This window comes from Diadema antillarum, unplaced genomic scaffold (genome assembly GCF_040938485.1).
Source record: "Diadema antillarum isolate AM-2024a unplaced genomic scaffold, OU_Dant_1.0 seq00000697_RagTag, whole genome shotgun sequence".
NCBI classification, from domain to species: Eukaryota; Metazoa; Echinodermata; class Echinoidea; order Diadematoida; family Diadematidae; genus Diadema; species Diadema antillarum.
Window position 1 is genome coordinate 631,459 of NW_027271602.1, and position 25,430 is coordinate 656,888.

At 36.1% G+C, this 25,430-nt stretch overlaps 1 protein-coding gene across 2 annotated transcripts in view; it reads right to left on the reverse strand.

Annotated features, from left to right (window-relative positions):
- LOC139737631 (protein PALS1-like) overlaps positions 1–25,361 on the reverse strand; it is a 138,284-nt gene extending 112,923 nt beyond the window's left edge. For both annotated transcript variants that reach the window (XM_071648305.1, XM_071648304.1), the window contains exons 1-3: positions 25,291–25,361; positions 11,755–11,963; positions 9,588–9,702 (exon numbers count right to left, since the gene is read on the reverse strand). In XM_071648305.1, coding sequence (XP_071504406.1) covers positions 9,588–9,702; positions 11,755–11,895 — 256 coding nt within the window. In that variant the 5' untranslated portion in view covers positions 11,896–11,963; positions 25,291–25,361. The remainder of the gene's footprint in view (positions 1–9,587; positions 9,703–11,754; positions 11,964–25,290) is intronic.
- Positions 25,362–25,430: the final 69 nt, after the last annotated feature.

Genomic DNA, 25,430 nt, shown 5'->3' on the forward strand with positions numbered 1-25,430 from the left:
GCCGCGATCGATCGGGTCACACACGCTAGGCATGATGGGATGCATCGCGCTAATTTCTCGAGTCATTTTCACATTATCAAATAGGGCGCTACTATCCCGCTATTTCAGAAATTTCCCGAGTTGGACTCGAGAAATTTTCTCGATCAGAGCGATACAATTAGCGCGCTAATTTGTGTTCACATTATCAAATAGAGCGCTTTTTCGTTATTGGGTTAATTTCCCAAGTCAGAAAATAGCACGCTATTTCGAAACATCGGGCTGATGTGAAAATGCTTAATGAATAGCATTCAAATTCTGCACTACCTCATCAAATAGTTCATGAATGGGTCCAGTCTGGTCAAGCCTAATGATACCACCCTGAAACAGGCTAGAGAGTGAATTCCCCAAGTGTCTACCTTTCTATATGTTTCCATATTATATTAAATCTGTATCACTGGGGAAAAAAAAACATTATTATATGTATTTTTTTCATGCATGAATTTGTTTTAAATAAAATACATGTATTGTAATTGAAAAATATACATTCATAAATTCAATAATGGTTCAAAGTGCACAGTGTGAAGATCAGGCTGTGACCTGGTTTCTCATAACACATTATATCCATGGGCATCATAGTGTTGATATCATTTCATAAATTGGATACAGTAAATAGTAAAGCAAGTCCTTCCTTGTTGCCTTTCTCAGAAATACTGCGCAGGAAACACAGTTTATTTTCCTTTCAAAGATCCTTAAAAAAGATTGTAAGATATCAAATAGCTAAAGACCTCCCTCATTGCCTATCTTCAAAAACCTAAACGAGAAACTACTTTCTTTTTTTACATGGCCTTAGTTAACCAGGCCAGCACTGCTCTACAGAATGTATATATGCCAGTGATGAAAGTTCTCTAACCCTCATCAGGAAGTTCCATTTATTAATAGTGTTATGGAGCAAAGTGAAACCTCGTAAGATGACATGGTGGGGGAAAAGGAAGCTTTCCATTTGAAATTTGCGGAGGGGGGGGGGTGTAGACTTCTATTGATCGTAAAATAGACGTCAGTGATGATTTGGGTGGAGCAGATCTTTAATCACTAATCCTGTTTTGATGGAAAAACTGAGTCTGGTAAACATCATGGCTCATCCTGTCAAAGTACCTCAACAGAATTAGCTTTCCACTCTCTATGCACCTACAATTACACATTTTTCTTATTCTACATTTAGGATCTACATCTAGGATCTCAAGAATCATAAAAATTGCAAATTGCAGTATCATCCTTCAACTTATCATATTATAAGAATACACCCCTGCCTTCAACCAACAAAACTACATAATCCTCATTCAAATTCAAAGCAGTTTCTGCGTGACATTTCCCTGCAGAAAGTGTCAACTCATGTCTACATGCAACTATCTCAACACTAAAATCAGTTTTCATGTTTCAAATCTACCAGATAGTTTGAAAAGAATTTAATTGCAGACGTACCATGTGGTCACAGTTATCAGCCTATACATATAGCATTCCAATAGTGTGACAAATATCAAAAGAGGAAGATACACATGTTCTTTAGGGCTGCGTTCATGCGAAACTAGAATTGCGTTTCTAAACACATTTAGTTGCTAAACGTGTTTAGTTGCATTGCGTTCATGCGATTTTTCCATTTAAACGCGTTTCAAAACGCCGATCTGAAATGTGGAAAAAACGGCATTTTGAATCATGGCTCTGCCAGAACCACGATCGCAGAAACCACATGAACGCAACCGTGATTTCAATCATGATTCTATGACATCATTGTTCGCTGTGCGCATGCGTGTCTCATAAGGTATCCCACAGCTTCTTGCTCTGTTCGCGCGCTTGTGTACGTCTTATGAATCGTGTGTTTCGGTACCATACTTGCACTTGTTTGCTTACATCAACGCCATACACCGATTCTACGGTAGTTTCTAACGTTAGCTGTTTAATATAATGATACATGTAATTACTCTCCGATTGAGTTGATAAAAAAATAATGGCTGCAGTGCTGTGTCTACCAAGGGAAACAATTGGAGAGACGAAGAATTAGGATTATTCCTCTATCTGTGGATAGAGCCTGAATGCCACACCTTACTGGAAAGTATTCACCGAAATAAAAACGTATAAGGCCTATAATAAACTGACTGATCAGTTGGCATAAGGAGGTCTGGCTCGAGTTGCAGAGACAAGGTCAAACTGCGCAGTGCCCTGCGCAATGGCAAAGGATGAGCAGAGCCAGAATCAGCGTTGCGAAAGCCCGCATGAACGCTCTTCCGCCAAGACCGTGATTTGAAACGCCGTTTTGAATCATGATTCATGTTTGTGATTCTGGCTACGAAATTCGCATGAACGCGGCCTAAGTCACTGCAGAGAGATGCCACAAGTGTTCTACAATGTATAATAAGTGCACAATGCCTGTACAATATTTCACTGTAATGGACAGCACTGTAATGCATAAGGCTTGCAGCCATAAAACAAAACAAAACAAAAAACATGGAATTTGATTGCTACACATGTAGCAGACTGACAAGCCTACACTTCTCAATTATTGTATAGATCTACCATAAGTTCTGTTCCTTCATTTACCTTTGAGACCCTAGCTGTAGCATGAAATCCACTAAAACTTGGCAGATATTTCTTCACATTTAAAAAAAAAAAAAATCTTCAGCTATAGAATCATTGCTTATTATGACTGGATGTCCCTATAAAAACCTACTGAATTAGAATCTTAGAATCTTGTAAATCAACATGAACATACTGTAGTATGAATGCTGCTTTTGAGAAAAAGGGCTCTTTGAGGGTGTACTCAGTGGACTTAGTCATCCTTTACTATCTGTGGAACGAAAGCAATTCAAAATTCCATGGTGACCACGATGAATGTTTTATCACACTAACCTTAAACCTTGGTGCGCTCATTAACAAGATTCTATGAAGGATTATGTCGGAGTATTAGAGCTGATGGTGACTTTTTTAAGTTTCTGAAAGGTTTTCATGCATGTTTTCATATATCTCATGGTTGGAAAATGGAGAAAAACAAAATGAAATAGAGGGATATAGGTCCATAATATCTGCTAGGAATACAACTTACAAATGTTATGCTTCCAAACTTACCTCCGTCAAGCAATTACTGAAAGCCGAAAATCAACAAAGTTGACCCAAAATCAATTTTCAGGCCTATTAAAAGTATAAAACCCCAGCATTTTTTTGCCTTGGGTTTTGTGGTGCTGGGTCACATTTTGATGAAGTTCACTGACCTAAAGTTACAAAGTCTGACCAAGGGTTGGCCTATGTATAACACTCTCCACAAAGGAAATATTCCAGTTTGCTTTTGTCCATTACATCAAATAACATGGCAAAGAATTGACACTTTACATTGTGCAGCTTAATTTTGGTGACCTCTGACCATGACCCTTGACCTTTTATCCCTGCCATTATCATTCTTCTTCCCAGATAATACTACCACTTGACCTAGGCCAGGTAACAAGTTATCCATCTAGCAGTTTTTCTTAAATTGTGATAACAAGGTGTACATTGTAGGACCAACAAATGGACAAGACAGAGGCACAAACAAGTGGACAACTCAAAAGCAAAATTATCATCAGTGCCGTCCTTCACTATTAAACATTCATCTACTATTTGAAGAATACAGGAGAAGGGACTCAATTTTTCATCTGTGTAGTATATTAGCTATAAAGGCAATTTTTTCATTGCTGTCACATGTTCAGTGGACAATATTTTCCATAGGAGAGTACTAGTGGATATGGCAACATCTTTGCATTTTTTTTAATGACCATTATCCTCCCCCCAAAAAAAGTAAAATTATTATTATTATTCATGGTTTATTGAAATCGTGACTCGCAGCAATATGGATTGCTGAGTTGCTCACAATTGTACATAAAAGACATGATGTATACATATGAATATAACAAACCTGTTTGTATTACAGATATAAACATAAAATGAAAAAAAAAATAACACAACCACATGTTCATTTACAATTTGTGCCCAATCCTTCCATAAAAATAAGTGCAACTTATAGTATCTGTTGCTTATTTGCAAAACCCTATGCAATGTGATCAATTCACATCTGATGCCTCACTGAATTATAAAAAGCAATTCATCAATCTCTCAGCCTCTACAGATGAAGAAAATTACATTTGACAGAGAAAGAGGATACAGTAGAGATCAACATGTCCTACAGTATTTTGCAATTGAACGACTGCTTGAAAACAGTGCATCCAGTATTTGAGACTAAACCTAATTCCTATGATCATCTTTATTAAAGGTGACTTTTCTATGATCATCTTTATTAAAAGTGACAATCAACAAGCTCCTAGTTTATGTTCTGAAAATTTATTTTTTTTTTTCTGGGTGACTATAGGAAACTAGGCTACAGACAATTACAGTCAACTGTATTTGAAAACTAAAAACCTAATTTGAAGAATATAGGTCATTATTATTATCATATATGATTTGTTTAATCTTAAAGGCATAACATACTGTTTGTAGATGAAACAAAAACCCAGCATTAGTGCTTTAAAATAGTTCCAAAATGTGAGTTTGGGATAGAAACAGCCACTCTAAAAATTTGCATTTGTATAATCAATGTTAAGTATTGTTAAAAAGACAAAATGTGAACAATAGTTATAATAAAAATGTTGCTAGACTAAACCGTCTACAGTTATGGTTTCATGAGAAAAATACTGATATCTCCTTATATTTTAGGATTTATTGCAAAAATTTCATACGGTATAGGCTGTTTTGTGATAAAACAGACCTACACATATGCATCAAAATGTGATATCATGAACATTTTTTAGATCACTGTTCCCAAAGGTAAACAAGACCTTTAAAGGTTAAAGTCACTGCAATGGTGGCATTTAGGATTTTTACCATTACAGTCATCTTCAGAGTATAAATGCTGAATGCTAAATTGTTTGTTGATTGAGAATCTACTTGAGAAAGATCATTATCATGACATGATTTCAAAATATGTCCTCAGGTTATAAAAAAAGAAAAAAATATCTAATGAAAATTCACAGCATATTTTCAATCATAATGGGGAGCCCAAGAGGAAGTTGCAATTAACCTTTGATACATGCTATTGTAACACAAGGTACATCTTTTCAATGGAATTCAAGTAAAAATATTCTAATGGCTTGAAAAAGTGTTAAAGGTACCGTTTACCATTGGGAGCAGTGATTTAAAGAATGTTCAAGTTATCACATTTGATGCATATGGGTAGGTCGGTTGTATCCCAAAACATCCTACCATATAACAATTTCGCAATTAAGCCTTAAATATAAGGAGATCTCACTATTTTTCTCACTAAACCATAACTGTAGACGGTTTAGTCTATTAAAAAAATTATATTATAACTATTGTTCACATTTTGTATTAACAATACCGAACATTGGTTATGCTGATTAGCATTCTTAAACTGGCTTTTTGTTTCCCTAACTCACATTTGAGAACTATTTTGAAGCACTACAGTTGGGTTTTTGTTTCTTCTGAACATGTTAAACAATGCCTTTAATGTCTTGATAGCTGATGATACTGTCATATGATAAATGGAAATTGAATAAATATGATGAAATGCCACGTAAGACTCGTCAATAATTGCCTCCTCTTCCCATTCCACTGAAGTATGCTAACTGATAGTTACACTGAATGTTACACAAAGGACATGCTCATCTTGCATTTCATAAACAAACAAAAAAATGTGTAACACAGAGTACTTACATGTAGTTCACCTGCATGCTACGCATGAATACAGCTACAATTTATGTATTTCTATAAATAGATCCTGGACCATTGTCCTTCTTTATAATCGATAAGAGGTCACAGTGCGGTCACAAGACAGTTCATGAACTTTTATAGTGAGAAACAAATAAGAAAAAAATGCTATGTGAAGGCAGATCTGAATGAATAATTTATACTTGAAATAAGTAAACAAGTTAGCCTTTTGCTTATTAAAACTCTGCAGCTTGTCTGTTTCAGTAAACTGCTGCATTTATATCACCATCACTTAACTGTTTTGAGAAAATATTGTAAAATACAGTGTATTATCTGGACCCCATTTTATCAAAAGATATTTAATTGATTAACAATTTCCTTACCACACAGGCTGCCATAGATTTATCATAGAAATCAACTATATAATCAATTATAACTCTTCATAAAACAGGGCCCTGTTCTGCCAGCAAACCCCAGCAATTGGGTCAAAGATTGCAATAGACCTTATGCATTGACGTCATCACTCGCTCGACAACCTCTCGCGACGCCATCTTAGAGGGCAAGCGAAGTCCTTGACAATGCACGCGTGCAGCTAGCTGTATGCTTTTCTTATGCGCGTTACCGGCGATCACCTCACTCGCCGCCAGTCCCCAGGCCAGTGGCAGTTTTTTTACATTCAAACAAGTTTGACATGACATGACACATTATGCAGCAATATTTGGGGTAACTTTCTCACATTGTGCAATCGAAATACTCAGAGTAACTAGAGTATTCCTAGGTTATATCGCAGAAATTTGTATCCGTATCACAACATCGCCGTTCGCTGGCTGTAAGTCGCCATTTTGAATTTCATTAGCCAATCACATGCGAGGTACGTGTTTTAATAAAAAACACGTAGAAATCTACCTCGCATGTGATTGGCTAACGGATTCATAGGTTGATGAGCTGTTACGACCGCTGGTAATTGCATCTTTTTTCATGAAAATTGTACCAAAATGTTGGATATATCATTAATCTGGTGAGTGCAATGCATACCTCCAATGTCGATTTTGCTATACAAGCTTAAATTTGCCGATCTAGGGCTGTGGATTAGATGCATTAGAAAAGACAGTGAAAGAAACACCGATGTTGTGTATATGCACATTGCCTCGCGTGTAAAAGCACGCTCTAGCGACGCTTCGCTTGCCCTCTCAGGGAGGGCGCCCTTCAGTTGGTAAGACCGTGTGACGTCATATATGCATAAGGTCTATACACAAACTGTGATACTCATAATGGCTTCCAAACCTAACTACACATTCTGACAGAAAGATGCACATGTATACCTCCCACCAGTAGATGGCAGTCTTTCACTGTATATGTTGCTTGGAATCAATTTTGCCACCTCTGCTCAATTTTCTTGACAGTTCACAACCCTTTTCACCCATACATTCTTGCAAGATAATAATTTACAAAATGTTTGTTGTCATACAAAATGTTTGTTGTCATACAAACCCTACCATATATCATTTTCTTCTTTATTAACTTCTTTATAACATGCAACAGACAACACAGACTGCCCTTATTGTTGAAAACGTGCCAATGTTACAACATGGAGAACAAATAAAGATATATGCCAGCACCTGGAATAAATAATTAGATTAATGTACATGTACTGATACTGTATGTACATACAGTTGAACCTCATTTATCCGCCCTCCCTTTATCCGGATCTCTCTATTATACGGACGCAATCTCGCCATGATTTTTTTTTTAATAATTACGGGAGGAAAGGGGGATTCCCAACTCCTTGAGAACTCCTACACAAACACACATGAATTACATGTACTTGATACATTTCTTAATAATTATTTAGGTAAATCATCCCAAGAATTTATGAAAGAAAATGATTTCATTCTTGCAAACACGAACCTCTATTTGGGGGTCTGTTACTGAGTGTAACAATGAAAAGGTTGCAGTATACACATTACTTCATGTGGTACTACAATGGGCTACATCAGTACATGTGTATGTATATGTACATGTATAAAGCATTGAGTCTCCCGTATCCGGCCAAATCCCTTACCCGGATGAGCCCCGGTCCCGACTTGTCTGGATACGAGAGGTTCAACTGTACCACACATACACTTATATGCAAACACACTATGCAACCACCCAAGGAGCTTGGATGGCACAGACTGTCTGCAAAGGTACCAGCATGATTCCCACACCGTAAATCACAGAGACTGTTCTTAACCATCAATTATGTGATATCGTAGTAAAGTCAAGGCAGTTAAGCTTTGATTTCAGAATCATTCTTAAATCTCATTACTGCTCTTTATCAAGCATGAACTTTAGGAAATGAGGTACAGTAAGTGCAACACAAGAGTTGCTAAAGAAGAGGAACCGAACAAAAAGTATGTGGCTTAGCCCTAAGAACACACACACGTGCACACACACACACACACAACTTAAGGGACAATATGACAGAGCATTCATGCATATTCTTTTCACACAACTCAACTTTGATACACCAAAAACTTGCTTGGAAAATTAATTCTATGTGTGCCATGGCACTTAGCTTAATCTGCCAAGCTTTTTCATCAGCATTCAGTAGGTGTGTTCTAATGGTAGAAGGAGCAGGGAGTTTTAATCACGATCCTAATTGTGATCCAAATCTCATTTTTTGGATCACCGTTCAAACCAGGCAAAAATTCTTCTGAACAATCACAATCAAAACATTATCATTATCATTATTTTTCGCAGGGTTCACACGATGACCAAAATCTCACCAATGCACTCACATGGAGTGCCTTTTTGACCTCAGCCTGACCCCCACCTGCTGTAGCCATCCAGCATGCAGCACATTTATGTGCAGCATGATGGCTCCAACACTCATACATACACACATCATCATCCTTGACAGGCATTCACACACTTTTTGCTGACCTGTTTACATATAGTATGTACATGTGGCTTGATTGGCTTGCTGTAGTGGGCAGTGAAAAGAAGTGCAAGTGATGCATTGTGAGCTTAAAAACATCAATGATCAAATCGTGGTTCATATGGGACATGGCGCAGGGCTTTCACTGTGATTGTTGTGCTGATGACAAATCAGCAAGATTCCCAAACTGCCATGTGAACTCCCTCTGAATCCATCCCAACTTGACCTACAGTGTTGTTATAGCATAACAAGTCTACTCAGGTGTTGTTATTTGCCTTAGCCCAACAGGAAGGCCATGGTGACACAATTGGGATTTATATGGGGATTGGATAATCTGTATTCATCAACAATTAACTTCCAGATATCTGTGCTAATCTGCATAAAAAGAACTCCAGAATACATGCCAACTGGCAAACAAAGCACAATCAGAGGTAACAACATTATTAGGGTGATCCATGAAGGGAATACATGCTGTTTGATATGTATCATATCATTTCATTGGAGCTCATACTGGCTGGCCCAATATTGATATGAAGATCAATCTGAGACAAAAGTGGCATTGTCTTTTGTTATGTTGCATTTAACTGTCATATATGAAAACAACTTCAAAATCAATAGATTCTACAAAAGTAGTAGAATACTATGACCTACACTTGTAAGATGTTTTTCCAAATTAAGACTTGACTTAAGAGTAATGATACAACACATGATCTCCCTCATGTATAAAATAAGGCTGACAACTACATGATTACAAAAGTTTAGTGTAGGGCCTATACAGTAAAGTACTATACAGTCAACCATTATGACTCAATTCAAAGCAACACGGCAAATAAACCAGCAAATATGAAACAAAGTCAAACAAGCGAAATGACATTACACTGCACCTGCATTGTCAACAAGCTTTGCTTGCAAAATAGGAATGTAGTTAGATGAACTCAAACCCTACCCTCCAATATGGCATCCACATTTGGCAGGAACCCTTCCTCCAGTCCTCCCATGACAGAGAATCCAAAGCGCTCATCACCTGTGCCAATTTCTAGGATGGTCATGAGGTCAATCACCTGATGGTTGACAGAGAAATGAGAACAGTAGTATGGCTTTGGTTACTTTGAACACAGACATACACGTGCAATCACATCATTCCTCTAAAATCAGAATCTAAACTTTGGCTGGAAAATCTGGAAGCCATAACAAGTCCATGTTCAAGTTGATTATTAAAGAGTTAAATATTAATGAAAGAGAATGGTAGAAGTTTCATCAAAATCATACAAAGACTAAATGAGTTCAAGAAATTAAAAAGTTTACATGGTTTCAAAGAACAGTGAAACTATCCAAACCAATATGGAAATTAGACGAGTTGATGATATCCTAATTTCTCCAACTGGGTTGTACACAAAAGCGTTCAAAAATCTTGTTGTGGATTTTTTTTTTTTTAAAGTAGCCTCTACATCCACCTGCCCCTAAGATTCATCATTGCTATTTTTGTTATAACACTGTTACCTTTTAATATACAACTTACACTGATACCTTTATACAACTTACACTGATACCTTTAAATACAACTTACATTTTTCAAAATTTCATTAAATAGATACATGGAAATGTAATAGACTTGCATACTGGTTGATGGGTGAGTTAGTGAGGTGATAACATCACCTCACTGAAGTTCCACAGGGGGTTGGAGCCAATATAACTGTTTTGTAGAACAAGATAAACTCACAAATGAGATTCCCAAACTTCGCTTTCACTTCTGATTTTGATGAAACTTTTACAATTCTGATGTTTGATTTTGCTTTGTTAATTAGGGTCAAGTGAAATAAGACTTCATGTCACTGTAATCCTTTCTCTTTACAGTTCTGTCAGAGCAGACACTTTCACACAAAATGAGTGCATATAGTTAAAGCACACATGCTCACCAAAAAAAAAAAATTAAATTAAAAATAGGACAAAGTTCACATAACTTTGCAAAACCCATTTACCCATGTGCTTCTCCCATAATCCCTTTAATCTTATTGTCAACTTTGTATCTCAAAGAAGTTTGCTATTATTTGACAGAGTACATACAATTCATGACGTTTGCATTGTCAGCCATTCAGCACAAAATAATAGCTTTTAACTTTTTTTTTTCTAAATTGTACATATAATATATACTGGTAATTGAATCACTCACTCTCCTTGTAGCTTCCACAGATATCAATTCCAATTACCTTAAAAATTCTGTAATTTAGACTAAAAAGCTTTACTTCATAGGGAGCATCCCTTCTTTGTTCACTATCATGGTTCTATAAAAGTTCAAGTACGATTAAGGTATTTCACATGACTCCATAGATGCATGATGCATGAGCTTCAGACATGTACTGTAACCTAGGAAAAAAGGAATGTGGACTTTTCCCTTTACAAATATTTTGGCAATGTACAGTACTGTTCTAGTATCATCTTTTTTTTTTTAAATCAAAAGCTAATGTATCAAAAGGAAATTCTGGACCAGTTCAAATTTAATCTGAAAAGAAAGAGTAAAATCTTATAAGCACTACATTGAAAATTTGATCAAATTTTGATGTACAAAAAAAATGATGAAAGCTATGAAATTGTTTTGTAAATTTTTGCAAAATAGTTCTCAAATGGTTGACATACAACATCTACAATACATTTGTATATCTATAATATACATTCGTGTACATTGTATATATGCAACTATGCAATGCAATTGAGTGAGTGGCTGATGTCATAACATCGTAATTTTCCATCAATAAATAATTTTTTTTTTTTTCTGCTTTAAGAACACAAAACAATATTATTATTGACTGAATAACTTCAAAACAATAACCAGACAGATATAATACAATTTGAGACTAGGGCATACTTGCATTTGAAGAAAAAAAAAATGGAAAATTCAAGATTTTGTTTACAAACGATACGGCAAGCTGTGAGGTGATGACTTCAAAACACTCAAATTGACCTTTGAAGAAGTGTTTTGTGAAAATTACCAAGGCTTAACAATTTCATAACTTCTTTAATTTTTATCAGATTTTCACTGTTGTACTCACAAAATTTCACTCTTTCTTATCAGACTATCCTTTAACTGGTTGGGAATTCCCCTTGAACACTCTTACTTCTTCTGTTCTGCCGCTATTCCAGTTTGACTCTTCATGCAGTTCAAAGCCATCATTCTCATAACCCTCTTCATCCTGGTCGCCATAGTGACCCATTCCATTGATGGATACAGGTCCAAGCTCCACATCTCCGTTCATCATGATTACACTTCTTTTAAGGGACCCTCATTCAAATGTGGAAGTAGGTAGCAAAGTCTCACTGGAATCAACTGCATACAAAATAGAAAATAGTAAAAAGCAAATGATTAAAAAAATATGAATAGATGTTCAATTATGTTATTCTAAAATAATACAATTGTTTATACAATTCCTATAATTCAAATGTAGTATTGAAGTAAATGGTTGAGTTTAAGTATATAGTTTTTGCTAGCTTTCCAGACCTTTCATTAAACATTTCCTACAGAGATATGTTTTGGACACTACTTTGCCACTGAGGAATAAAATTGAGCCATAATTTTCAAAACAGTCTATATAATCACTATAATATGATGGTGGGGTTGCTTGCCAAACACTATATTAACAATGTATATAATGTAATGTAATGTAATGTAATGTTTGTAAGCTATAAATGCCTTTCAAAACGACTCTAGCATTTATTACCTCCACTGAAATGTATTTCTGGCTCAAACGCAATTGCAATTGCATCTTTCTTGGCTTTTCAGAAATGCTTTCTAACCTCATTATCAAGACAGCCCTGCATTTATCATCTGCCCAAATCTCCTCAAAAGTTGTTTGGAAAACTTAATTCTGCGCCAGACATGAGTTGATAAATGCAGAAAGTCTGTAGAAATGTAGAAAGTCACCAAGGTCCTTCTTCCAAAGTCAATAAAAACCAGCAGTGTCATGTTTGAGAATTAATGCAATCCACTCAGTTTTAAGGTCACAGTTTCCACACTTGTTCCAGAATATAGAATATACATGCATATATTGCATTTTCTTGAAAACTGAAAGGGGAAAATTTTATTTTGGTTGTCACGTTTGAATATAAATCTGCTGATTTTCAAAATAGCCTTTATTTCACATACGGTAATTTACTTCATCAAGCTACAATGTATCCATAATTGATATGTTAAGACCAGTTCCTGTATGTAGTGTTGCTTGCTACGAGGAAGAGGCTGAACAAAATTGGTATTTCACATCACACAAACTTCTGTATTTACTCGGTAGCTGAGTCATTTGGTCATACAACTGTACACATCAGCCACTACAGCAGTTTAACACCTTGTAAGTATGACACACAGTACACTTCTACGCATCTAAATCAACCTGTGATTGAAAATGCCAGTGGAGAGAATCACAGATGATCAAAGGTCGGACTCTGATATCAAAGGGCGTAAATTCTTCATGGCATCAACAAATAATGATCAATCCTTACATTTGAATGATATCTGACATGTTTGTTTATGTGTGTTTCTGTGTGCTCAAACTGTAACAAGTACTCAGTAGTGGAAAGACAACGTATAGCACTAGTCATATGTGGTCTACACAGATGCATGAACTCTGACTGAGAAGTTCAAATATGCAAACAATTAATCTATTGGTGACTTAAAAGGAATTTGATTGTGAGAGAGAACATCTAGATCTATAAACATATTGGGAGTACATGTAGCTTGTTCTCTGCTGTAATGCAGGTCAGATAATATTAGGACAAATCACTGCACAGTTAGGAAATTCTGTGGTGTCAGAAATTACACTGCCAGTCATTTAAAATACGGGAAAAAATTTTCTTCTTTCTCCCATAACGTGGGAAAAGAAATATTAAAGGAAAAATACAAGGCCCTGAGACCCATGGATTCCCACGGGTGCCTACTTATTAAACCTAATGACTATGATCTCCCCCCTCCCCAAATAATAATGATGATTATAATGATAATAATAATAACAATAATGATAATAATAATAATAATAATAATAATAATAATAATAATGGTTATTATTATTATTATTATTATTATTATTATTATTATTATTATTATTATCATATAATGATAATAATAATAATAATAATAATTATGTAGGCCTACAGTCTGAAGCAGATAAACAGGTGGTTAAGTTCTATGATCTATCAAACCAAGGTTTGGTGATAAAAACAAAAAGGAGAGAGCAAATGAAGACAAAAATATTCTATTTCTCTCAGCACAGTAGCAACAAAAACACTAGCGGTCTATGAGGTAGTCCTGCTCAGCACAAGATTACGTATGTTAGTGCAGTGAAGCAGTTTTGGACAGTTTGCGCAGGATTGTCTTCAGAAAAGCTTTTTATCAACGGATGGTTCTATGATCTATCAAACCAAGTTTTGGTGATTAAAAACAAAAAGGAGGGAGCAAATGAAGACAAAAATATTTTATTTTTCTCTCATAACGTGGGAAAAGAAATATGAATGAACTAGAAATGTCGCTATGGCGACTGGTATGCCTCCGCCATTATGCATGATTCTCCCAATAGGTCTATAGTACATGTAGACAATGTGTGATTACATTTTCACAAAATTGGCAAAATATTAAAATGATAAGTTTGTCACAAATTAATGTGTTGAATGTTCATCTTCCTTGATCTAGGTTTAATTGGATGAATAGGAGAGCATGTATTTGGGGATTTAAGGACTTTAACTTGACTTTGACCCATTCATAAGTTTATGCATTGAGTAATTTTCAAGGTATGGAGAAAAAATGCAATTTCTGTATTGAAAAGTTCATTGTTACCATTTTCATCTGGCCTTTGACCCTAAAATTCATAGGATAATCACTGTGAGGCACAACATGCATAAATATGTAGTAAGTTTCAAGATAACTTGAGCCACTTCTGGGATATGGAGGAAAAAGTTAGTTCAGCACTTTCCCTTGATCTTTGACCTTTTGACCTTTGAGGCTAACAAAAAAAAAAAGAAGAAAAAAGAAAGCTTCCAGAGAATCTCTATTGGGTTATACATGCATACACCAAGTGTAAAAAAAAAAAATAATAATCCTGCTGGCATTGCATAAATGAGGGAAATAGTAAAATTTTGAAGTGTTGCCCTTGACCTTTGACCCCTGACCTTTGACCCACGAACCCTATATTCTCTAGATAATCACTGCCAGTCAGTACATGTATATGTACTATGTTCCATGAAGATACCTTGAACAATTTCCAAGATACGGAGAAAAAAGTGAAGATTAAATATTTTTACTTGACCTTTTGACCTTTGACCTTTGACCTCATGACCCCCGAATTTCACCAGAGAATCTTAATTGGGTAATACATGTATACGCTAAGTTTCAAGAAAATATTTTCAGGCATTGCATAGATATGGTGGAAATAGTGAAATTTTATGTATTTGACCTTGACCTTTTGACCTTTGACCTTGAGCATGTGCACCCAAAAGTTGATAGGCACAACTTCACCCCCTAATACACATACGTTGTACATGCCAAGTTTCATTAGGATACCTCACAATGTTTTTTAGTTACGCTGTCCACAAAATTCATTACGGACGGACGGACGACGGACGGACGGACGGACGGACGGACAGACAACCCGAAAACATAATGCCTCCGGCACCACTTCGTGGCGGAGGCATAAAAAAAAAAAAATATGAGGCCTTGAGACCAGCCATGGATTCCCTCGGGTGCCTGCATGGATGCAAGAGCAAGGGGGGATTAAAGATGGCCCTTCCCTTTTGCATTCCTTCCCAAATAGCACAGAACATGATATATTCAACCAGAATGACAAGACTATTGTAAATCTATAACATTTCTGTGATATTTGAAGGTTGTTAGCCGTTAAAATTCAAATAATGCACAAAACGCTCATCGTAACGTATTCTGTGTACTAGGCACAGCTGCATACAGTAATCCTCCTGTGGTTGTAATATGATACTTATACTTCGAACAACAGATATGCATGTTAAAGCTGCCAGAAAAGAAGAATTCACTAGCTTTTCTTACTTTGTTATCAATGGCAAATAACAACACACCACTTACATGAACTACATGTACAACTAAGTGCATCACACAGGTCTGTACAACTAGACTAGTATTTAGATTTGTAATTTTTGCGAAGTTCGCAAAAATTATTCAAATCTTAACGGTCAATTTAACTAAACAAATAAAGACCCTCTTGCTCTGGAGTTCAAAATTTACAGGAGGTTTCCAAATAGTGTTTTCTTCAAAACCTAAGTGTTCTCACCAATTTTTCAAAAATTTGCATGCAAAAGGGATTGGCTGTCTTTAATATCAAAGTCATAGAGTCAATAGTATCTCCCCGTTTCGACGGGAAGAATCTGTGGGCAGAACTTTCGGGGAATCTCATTTGGTAAGCGTTTTTGGTAATTTTTCCCTGAATGTAACCGTTTGTTTTTGTTTTTTTGTTCTGCGGGGATGTAAATGTGTCTGTGTGGGGGGGGGGGGGGGATGGATGAGGGAAAACAAGCTTATATAGACAACTGTTTGACTTCAACAGGTGCAAATAGCCCCTCGAAACTCAAGTTCTATAATGAAAGCAAGTGGCGGGAACGATCCCAACCAATGGATCGGATCGCCAGGCACATACTATAAAGTGTAATATTGAATTTCTGGGAAGAATGGTCATGGGTAGAAGAGAGCACAATTAATGAAAGAATGAGAAAACCTTTTTTTTTTTTATCAATAAAAATGTGCAAAATTGTATATGTGAGAAAAAAAAAAAAAAAACCCTCAGACCAGTGGATTTCCACAGGTGCTGCTAGTGTTGAACTGTAAATCTGCAAAGATAATTGTGTAACATAACAGGGCATCCTACTTGAAATACGATGGCACCCTCACACAGATCATTCTTATGAAAGTTTATACCGTAAGTTCTAAAATGATGTACAGAATGTATTTACATGAGACATTAATATCAACAATAACTAGAAAAGCACTCTGAAAGCGCAGACCTCCGCCAAGCAGTTACTTTCCACCGATGATCTTGCTCTTCCCAAAGAGATTTTTCTCCTCTCCACCACTGGGGGAAAGTTCTTTGGGTAATCTTCCATAGAGATCAGTGATTTCCACCCATAGGTATACAGCTGAAAAATTGCCCGATATCCCAATATAAAAGCCTTTGTTACGTCATAAACTCTCAGCTGCGTGGCACGTCTCGCCCGAGCAGAAAGTGGAGCACGCACTTTAGTGTGCGCATGCAAACCTCAAATACGCGCAGCCTGAACTCCCAAGTTCATTGACCCTATCTGCCAAAATATCAAAAATCCTTCATAAATTCCCCCAAAATTCTCGGATCACTACTAAAAGTTAATCGTTTGTTACTTGTGTCATTCTCAACATTTCCTGCAAGTTTCATCCCAATCCGTTAACCACTTTTTGAGTTATTTTGCACACGGACAAACTAACTAACTAACAAACCAACGGTAACGAAAACATAACCTCCTCCCTTGGCGGAGGTAACAATCAGAACTGGCCATCAGCAATCACATATCTATGCACTGCAAAATGCCCCAACTTTTTGGCTTGGCCTACAAGTATGTGACAGAATAGGTTTATAATGTTTTCAATGCAAGTTGCTATTGGTCTCCCTCACCTCCTTTTATCTTCTACGGTGTACTTTCCTTTTCAAAGTGAAGTCAAATTATACTGACGGGCAAGTCCAAGATAATGCGCGCGTTACGTATGGGACATTCAGAGACTTTTATGACCTGAAAAATAGTGTTAATGGCCTTTGATCATATTGAACTTTATCATGGTGATTGATATCTAGGAGAAGTATAATCATTTTAAAAATGGAGAAAAATGACTCTGACAATTATATTCTAGAAGAGAAAATATGTGCCATTACGTATGGGACTAGAAAATTTTTGTTTTTTTAAACACTTTTTTCAACCTCAAAACTCTCAACAAGCATATCATTCTACAACTTGTAACTCACTGTGATGAAAGTCACAACACTCAAGATTATCAGAGGTAAGTTTCAAGTCATGAGGCAAAAAGCTCTAATTACAGGTTCTAATTAAAGACACACATGATGTGTTACATATGGGAGTTACATATGGGACACTTTGTCCCTCATTCTTTTAGTGTGTGGAGAACCATGTTTATGGGTATTTTGCATAATTATTGAAGTAAAATCAGTTGAAACTACTCAAATACTGATCCAGATTGTATCATTCTTATGGCCAACCTGAGTATGCATGTCCTTTGTCCCCCATTCGTTTAGTGTGTAGAGAACCATGTTTATGAGTATTTTGCATTTTATAATTATTGACGTAGAATCAGTTGAAATTACTCAAATACTGATCCAGATTGTCAAGGGAATCAATATTCCCCAAATATTTACTATCGTAATCATATTTCATCATATTCTATATTTTTATGAAAAACCTGAGTATTCATGCTCTGTATTTTTATCAGGATAGTTACTATTAAAAAACTGAATTAGTAATGTGTTTACTTCCATTGATGAAGGGCAGTTTTCCGTTCAGTTTCAATAAAAACAACTTGACACAAGAAATATTAATTCTTAATAAATTTTGCAATACATGCTGCTAGGGATGCCTGCGTCTGTCCGTGGAACCCCAGTGATTGAGTAGATATATGATGTCTGTCTAGCAATCAGGTTGTTGATTCGAGTCACACCTCAGTATGTACACCCATGATTTTTATCGTGGCTACTACTAAAAACTGAATAACTGAGATATCCAGAAATGTGGTGTCCTAATAAAAGATGGGTCATACAAGTTGTATATTTCATTAGGACCACTTTGTTTTAATACTTTGTATAATTTGTTTGTTTTTTTATATCGGCCATTTCAAATTGGATCTTCATCAAATAAACTTTGAATTCCTCTAGTCTTAGAATTGTATGTTCTTAAATAATTCATATGAGTAGTTTCAAATCATCTTGTAAAATGTTGAAAACTGAATCCCCATTTCTATGAAAACTATACCATTCCTTTAATGCTGATTTTCATTGTGTATTTTGACATCTCCCCCTCCCCCTTTCTGAAAATTGTTCAGTGAAGTACATGTATTATTTCAAGCATTTATAACTCAAAAGTGACTGCAAAGATGGGATGCTTTCTGCAGCATGATTGACGATTTTTGTACTGGGAGACCTTCCCAGCTAGCTACATGCATTCACATGCAATATGTATGAGGATGTCCCATACAGTACGTAACACATTTGTCCCATACAATGTACGTAACATTATTTCATTGCCTAATAAAAATTATTCCTTTTTCTACTTTTTCTTCTTTCTGTGGTATTCATCTTCTTTGAACAATAAATTAGAACTTCCCAAAAGGGCATTCAAATTACCTAGGAATTTCAGAAAAAAACCTAAAAACATGACCTCAATTTGTTACATATGGGACATCTCATGATAGGACACGAGCTAATTTGCATAATCATTTGCATAATCCCTAAATTTTCATACCAAGTTAAACTATTTGATGAACTTCTTACGTCCACATAATATCCAAATATACAAGTGTAATTTGCTTTCCTTTGAATAAATATGAATATTTTATAAATGTCCCATGCGTAATGCTGTATTTCACATAATATGCAAATGAGGCCATTTAAATTTGCATAAATTTACATAATATCATATTTTCCTCCTCGGAAATCAAAACTTCAACTCATAAGCTTCAAAATGATACCAAACATGTCAATATTCAGCAAAGATGAAATTTTGCCTTCTGAGGGGACCTGATCTTGGACTTGCCCTGACCTACAATGTATTAAAGTGTACAGATAACTTTTATACACAGGTCATGCATCCAGGTTTGTTTGTTTGGTTTTTTTTTTCATCCTTAACTGTATAATGAATCCTGTAATTAGTTCATTAGAACAATAACTTGATCTGAACACTTTGAATCCATTAATTTTTTCCACTAGTTATAAAGGATAAGAAATTGAATGTACAGTAGGGGAAATTATCGCACTATACTGTCTAGAATCTGTTTCTGAAGATTGTAAACCTAATAGCCTCTGACAATTATCAGTGTTTACTTACATTGTACTTACTGTATGGGTCTACATACAATATATATTATGTACACGTATCAATATTTGCTGCATATTTAATCATTTTGATCAATGATTATACAGTTATTCTTGAAATCAAAAAATGTGTGCTTTATTTTCTAATTCTCAAAAATGTTAAAATATAAATAATTACATTAATAATTGACTTTTATTGCACTAAATGTACTCTGTAGTGTGCTCAAAGAGTACGTGTATATTATTATTATTACCCAGTCATTGGATATCATTCCCAGCCAGCATTGACAGTGCTAAGTCTTATGGGGCTTGATGATTATGGGGCTTGATGATGAGAATATTTCTAGCATTTGATTCTAAAGCTAAAAGTGAAGAAAAGTGAAGTACAGAGTAGTCCCCACATAATCAGGAAGTGTCAGGCAGAGCATAGCATGATTAAGCGGTGTACCAAATTAATCGGAGAGCATGTTTTTCATTCACATCACAGATTACATACTCTCTATCTGCATCACAAAAACAGCATGATATGTCACTCCAATACAGCTAGAGCTAATCTGTATCACACTTGGTATAAAAGACTTGAGACATACTGTACATCATACATAAGAGGCTGAAGACAAAATGCACGGCATGCAATGCAGTGCACAGTTTTGCTGGTTTGGACTTACAATGTATGTAGTGTAATCACACACTAGGACAACATCTGAACAATTTCTCTTGAAATGTGTTTGAACACTGGATCACGTGACATGTCAAATGTTGTCAATTCAAATTGAACTACAAACACAAACACAATGCTTGACATTTTCCATTCATATTTGGGTCCTGTTTGTCTTGACATGGTTCATGTACATATATTCCTCATCATAAAAATTGAACAGTTACAATTGTACATTGTATGCTAGAATCTCTCTGGAGTAAGCGAGACAATGTGATTTGCATTTTCCCAATTCATCAGAGAGTAAACGATTTCAAACTAAAGGTCATGTATGGGTGTCTGTATCAAATCAGCTTTTTGGACAACTGTGACTGAATTTTATTACCTGAATGTATTTTGAGTCGCTGCAATGAAACAGCATAACTTGTCAGGAAAGCTCCCCTGACCTAGGTTTTTGTCATTTTTTTTTCATTTTATTGGCTTACGTTTGTACATGCAACTCTCAGACCCGGACCCAGACTTGGACAATCAGGGAAGAACCATTTCATATGCATTGTATGCAGGAGAAAACTATTCAACTATTATTATTACCAAATTATACTAGGCTTTACTGAACACTTTGTTGCTGTCTGGTGGATGTGCTGGCAAGTACTGTTAAGGATTACATGAATAATTTTTACATCACAGATGCTTATCTCAATGAATTTAACCCAACATGCCTGTTATGGCAAACGACCTTTTTATTCCTGCTCACGCGCAAAGTCGAACTATGAAATGGCTTATTCCAGAGTTTTCGGGAGTTTAACTCACTTTGTAATACTTCAAGAACATCTTTCCTCAAAACTGACCATTGCCTTCTCCTCTTCAATTGCTAGAGGAGGATGTTTCCCAGGGAAAGTCACTCCAAGATCGCGAAGAAATCCCAACGGACACTGAAATGATTGCTTACGCAATGACATCAGGCTGACTCACAGTGAACTGGTACAATTCAATAGTGATCTGAGGTCACTTTCAACTTGCACTATTTCGGAGGCGCAAATCGCACAGTTGGCACTGGGCTGTAGCAACACATTTAAACAATGAGCTGGACTCCACACTAATTAGAGATGGTTAGGTTGCAATTACAACCATCATATCCATTGGTAGTGCAACTTGCTATGAGAAAGTGCAGGAACACAAGTGTTTCATACAAAAGCTTCTTGCACACACGGTAAATAGAGAGGAATATACAGGTTATGTACACTGTACACTTCCAAATTGGATTAACACTCTCTCATTGATACTTCCTGAATTACAAATTAAGGAAGCAACAGAACCTTGAACAGGAGATGTTTGTTTGTGAAGTCTTTACTTTATTAAACTACATGGTTTAAGAAGATAATTTGTCATAGTTGTCATGTCCATGAGCCATGGTGGTGATTTTCTGGTATCAAAGTCAATGGCCCTTATGATGAGCCATATGTAGTGTCTGCTTCAGGGGTTGCACAAAATTCTTTGATCGATTGATTATATTATTCAATTACTTTTGCATTTTGTAGATTAAAATGGATCACTGTCAAACTTGTTATTTCAAAAGTCTATGCATGTTAAGTACTGTGCATTGGATGGTTACTTGGTAAACATCAGTAGTTCTTGGTGTGCATTCAATAATGAAGAATTGGATGAAATATGAAGATATGTCATAAGTAAAGTGTTCAATACCTATTAACCTGTTAAGGATGAGTTCTGAGTATACTCGGGCAGGTGTCTACAATGTTGCAGCATAATCAGTCTGTCCTTAACAGGTTAAAATGATGATGGTATTGAGTGACTTATCAGGTGATTACAAATTTATACAACTTTGATACATCAGCCTTTGATCAACCCATGTCATACACGATACTTTTCACCTACAGTGGAAATTGAAGTAAACTACTGTCAAAGTGGATATTTTCGTGCGACTAATTTTTTGCGCTCAGCGGGGTTAAGAAGGGTTTCGCATTAACTTTTTTAATTCCGCGGAATCAAGACTTCAGCTATGTATAGGAACATACATGTATATGGGAAGCAAAACTATTAGCATGCTTTTATTTTCGCACTAGTTTTTGGCTGCACGAAATGCGCGAAAATATCCACTTTTACAGTAGTGAATAGGCATAAATCATAATGCATCCCTGCAAATGTTTCACTCGTACAGTGTACGTATCAAAATTTTACCTACTGGATTGTTATAAGGTTATTCAAAATACACTATCACATACTAAAATGTTCTGTCTCCTGTCATCTGCAATCTTTTGTAAATGAAAGATTGTTGTTGTTGCTGCTGTTTTGTGGCAATGGACTAGGGGAAAAATATATTTAAGGGGGCGAAACTGCTTTACTGTATTTTTTTTTTTTGGGGGGGGGGGGTGGGAGGGGGAACCCCTCCCACATGAGGGAGATTATGTATTTTTAGAACTAAAAGTTAATAATATGATACACACTTTCGGGAGGAATGTTTGAAAATTTTCAATAAAAAAGTAAGATATTAATATTCAAGGACATTACAAATGGCAAAATTGTCATTTCTGCCACTTCTTTTTCTGCATAATTTGCATTTTTATAATGTACCAAGTGGACGAGAGATGGAGAGTGTGGAGTTTTTTTCATTTCTAGAACTGAAATACAACAATGTTGTGGGGGGCACAAGGAAAATGTCCAATCCAAACATTAAAAAAATGAATATTCAAAGACAATAAGATATCATGGAACAACCTTAAGTTTGTACAAGTAGGAGGATCACCTCTTTTCCTGCACAAAAGTATGGAACTACAATTGTATAAGTCCATGGAGATGGACAGAAGAAGGAGGGTATGGCTGGGGATATCCCCCTTCCACACGATAGAGCCTTCACATTCGAAGTGAAATTTAAGGATCTGGTGGATGCTCGCCCCCCCCCCCCCCCCCCCCCACTTCTTTGCAGAAGATACATGTATAGTCTGACTTTTTTGGCCCCACCCCTCCCCCTCCCCCACTTCTTTGCAGAAAATATAGGATCTGACTAATTGCTACTTGCAAAAACTGTGAAGACCTTTCTTTTTTTCATCTTTTATGTTTTATTGTCAAAAAAATTGTCAAGGTCTTTTTTGCTTGTCAGCCAAGTAAAAAAAAAAAATTGAAGACCCCCCCCCCCCCCTTATTTTCTTGTGAGCCAATTTTGGTGGTGGTACCTGGTAGCAGAATGCCCCCCCCCCCCTTTCTCTACAAGTAATCAGCATCCCCTTTCCCACAAATTCGGCTCCCTCTTTTTGAAAAACATAGTGCCACCCTGCATGTGGTTGAGTGACAGATTAGCAAGCATTTAGGTACACAATCATGACATTTTTGTCATAATTTTTTACTCTTCTTCTTCTTCTTATGGCTGCCTTCCAAACGAAGAAAAGCAGCCCTAAAGTTTAACCCTTGATACTTACATCTTTTTATCTCTCCTCTGTGTATTTGTGTAATTGTGAATAATTGCATGTTCGTGTGTGTGCATAATGTGTCTGTCTGAATTAATGGTATTTTCAATAAAATCAAACAAAGATTGTTGGAGAAACAACCAAAAAATGTGTCTATGTGTGGGTTTATCTAGCAGTGAAAAATTGTGGCAAAACGATACAGTAATTGTTTGATACCTTTCAGCTTCTAAAAATGCAACACAAAAGACATCCTCCAAACTTATAAAATGTTACAAAAAATACAGAAGCAATGAAATATTCTAAAAACAATTTTATTGCACTGTTTGACTTGGAAAACAATTTATGACAGTGAACAGAAAAAAACTCATTAACACAGAGCAGTTCTTGAAAATACATATTAACACACAAAAAAAAAAGAAAGACAAAAAAGGGATGAAAGCCCCATACCATTTCTTGGGAAGGCAGCAATGAGACAGAGAGAGAGAGAAAAAAAAAAAAACATTCTGACAAAATGCCACCATACATGTACAACATGTACATACATGTACCTAACGCTGCAGTTGCTCATTTTCAACCAATATCATAGCCCACCATATCCTATTGTCAGTGCATGTAATGTACATCATTCATCATGACGAGCAGAAAATGGCAGAGTTTCTTCAGCTACCATATTTTTCTGCAAAAATATTTTTCTTTGTCACTATGCTCATATAAGTACAGAACACACACATTTTCAAAAAACGTATAAATACTATAATACACAGAGTACACACATTATGTAGATCTAGTACATTTGTAATTATAAGGCATAATGCAGTTGATATATGAGACAATATTTAGGGGGTACGAAACTGCATTTGCACCACTTGTCTTTTACATGGGTTCTCTGGCCTGAGACTGCTCTTCTCAATACACATGCCAAATAAACACTCACTGCTATGGAAACTGCCATGGACACAGCCTATTTTGGTATGTTTAAATTATTTATGGTTCGTTACTTCTAATGTCATATCTATACTCTCATAGTCATAGAACCATGGCATGGCATGAATGATTCTATTTCATTCTCAAAATGAAAATTTGCTAGTAGAGATGAAGGACCTCATAAAAGCACTAAAAATCCAATGCAAAATATCCCATCCACCATAAAATCATCATTTTATGCTGCTTAGTGTGCTAATGCACCCCTATGAAATAAGTTGGACTTTGGAAGTTCACAGGTGATGCCAAACAAGGAACGCCCATCGTATTCGTTATAATGACCGTAATGTACTGCTGAGCTGAGCTAACTTAGCACTGCAGTAGGTGGTACTCTCGGTATAGCGCCACGGTACACACTCAAACAACTCCCATCACACATCATTCACAACCATCATCGTGGTGAGGTGATAACAGAGCCCATGAAACTTTACAGAAGTGGCAACAAACAAATCAATTCCCCAAATGCTAAAGAACAGTACAGCTACTCGGCAGCTACTCTAATGAGGATAGGGTCTCGGCACTTACCAAGTTAACGACAAAATGCACCATGTACGAAAAGCCGTTGAATCGTAACGCAAGTTTCTGCGTCGTTGTCGCATTCACCGTGTCCGCCAACGCTGTATACTTTAACTAGTTAGCCATTTGCATGCTGAGATGGAGTTCGC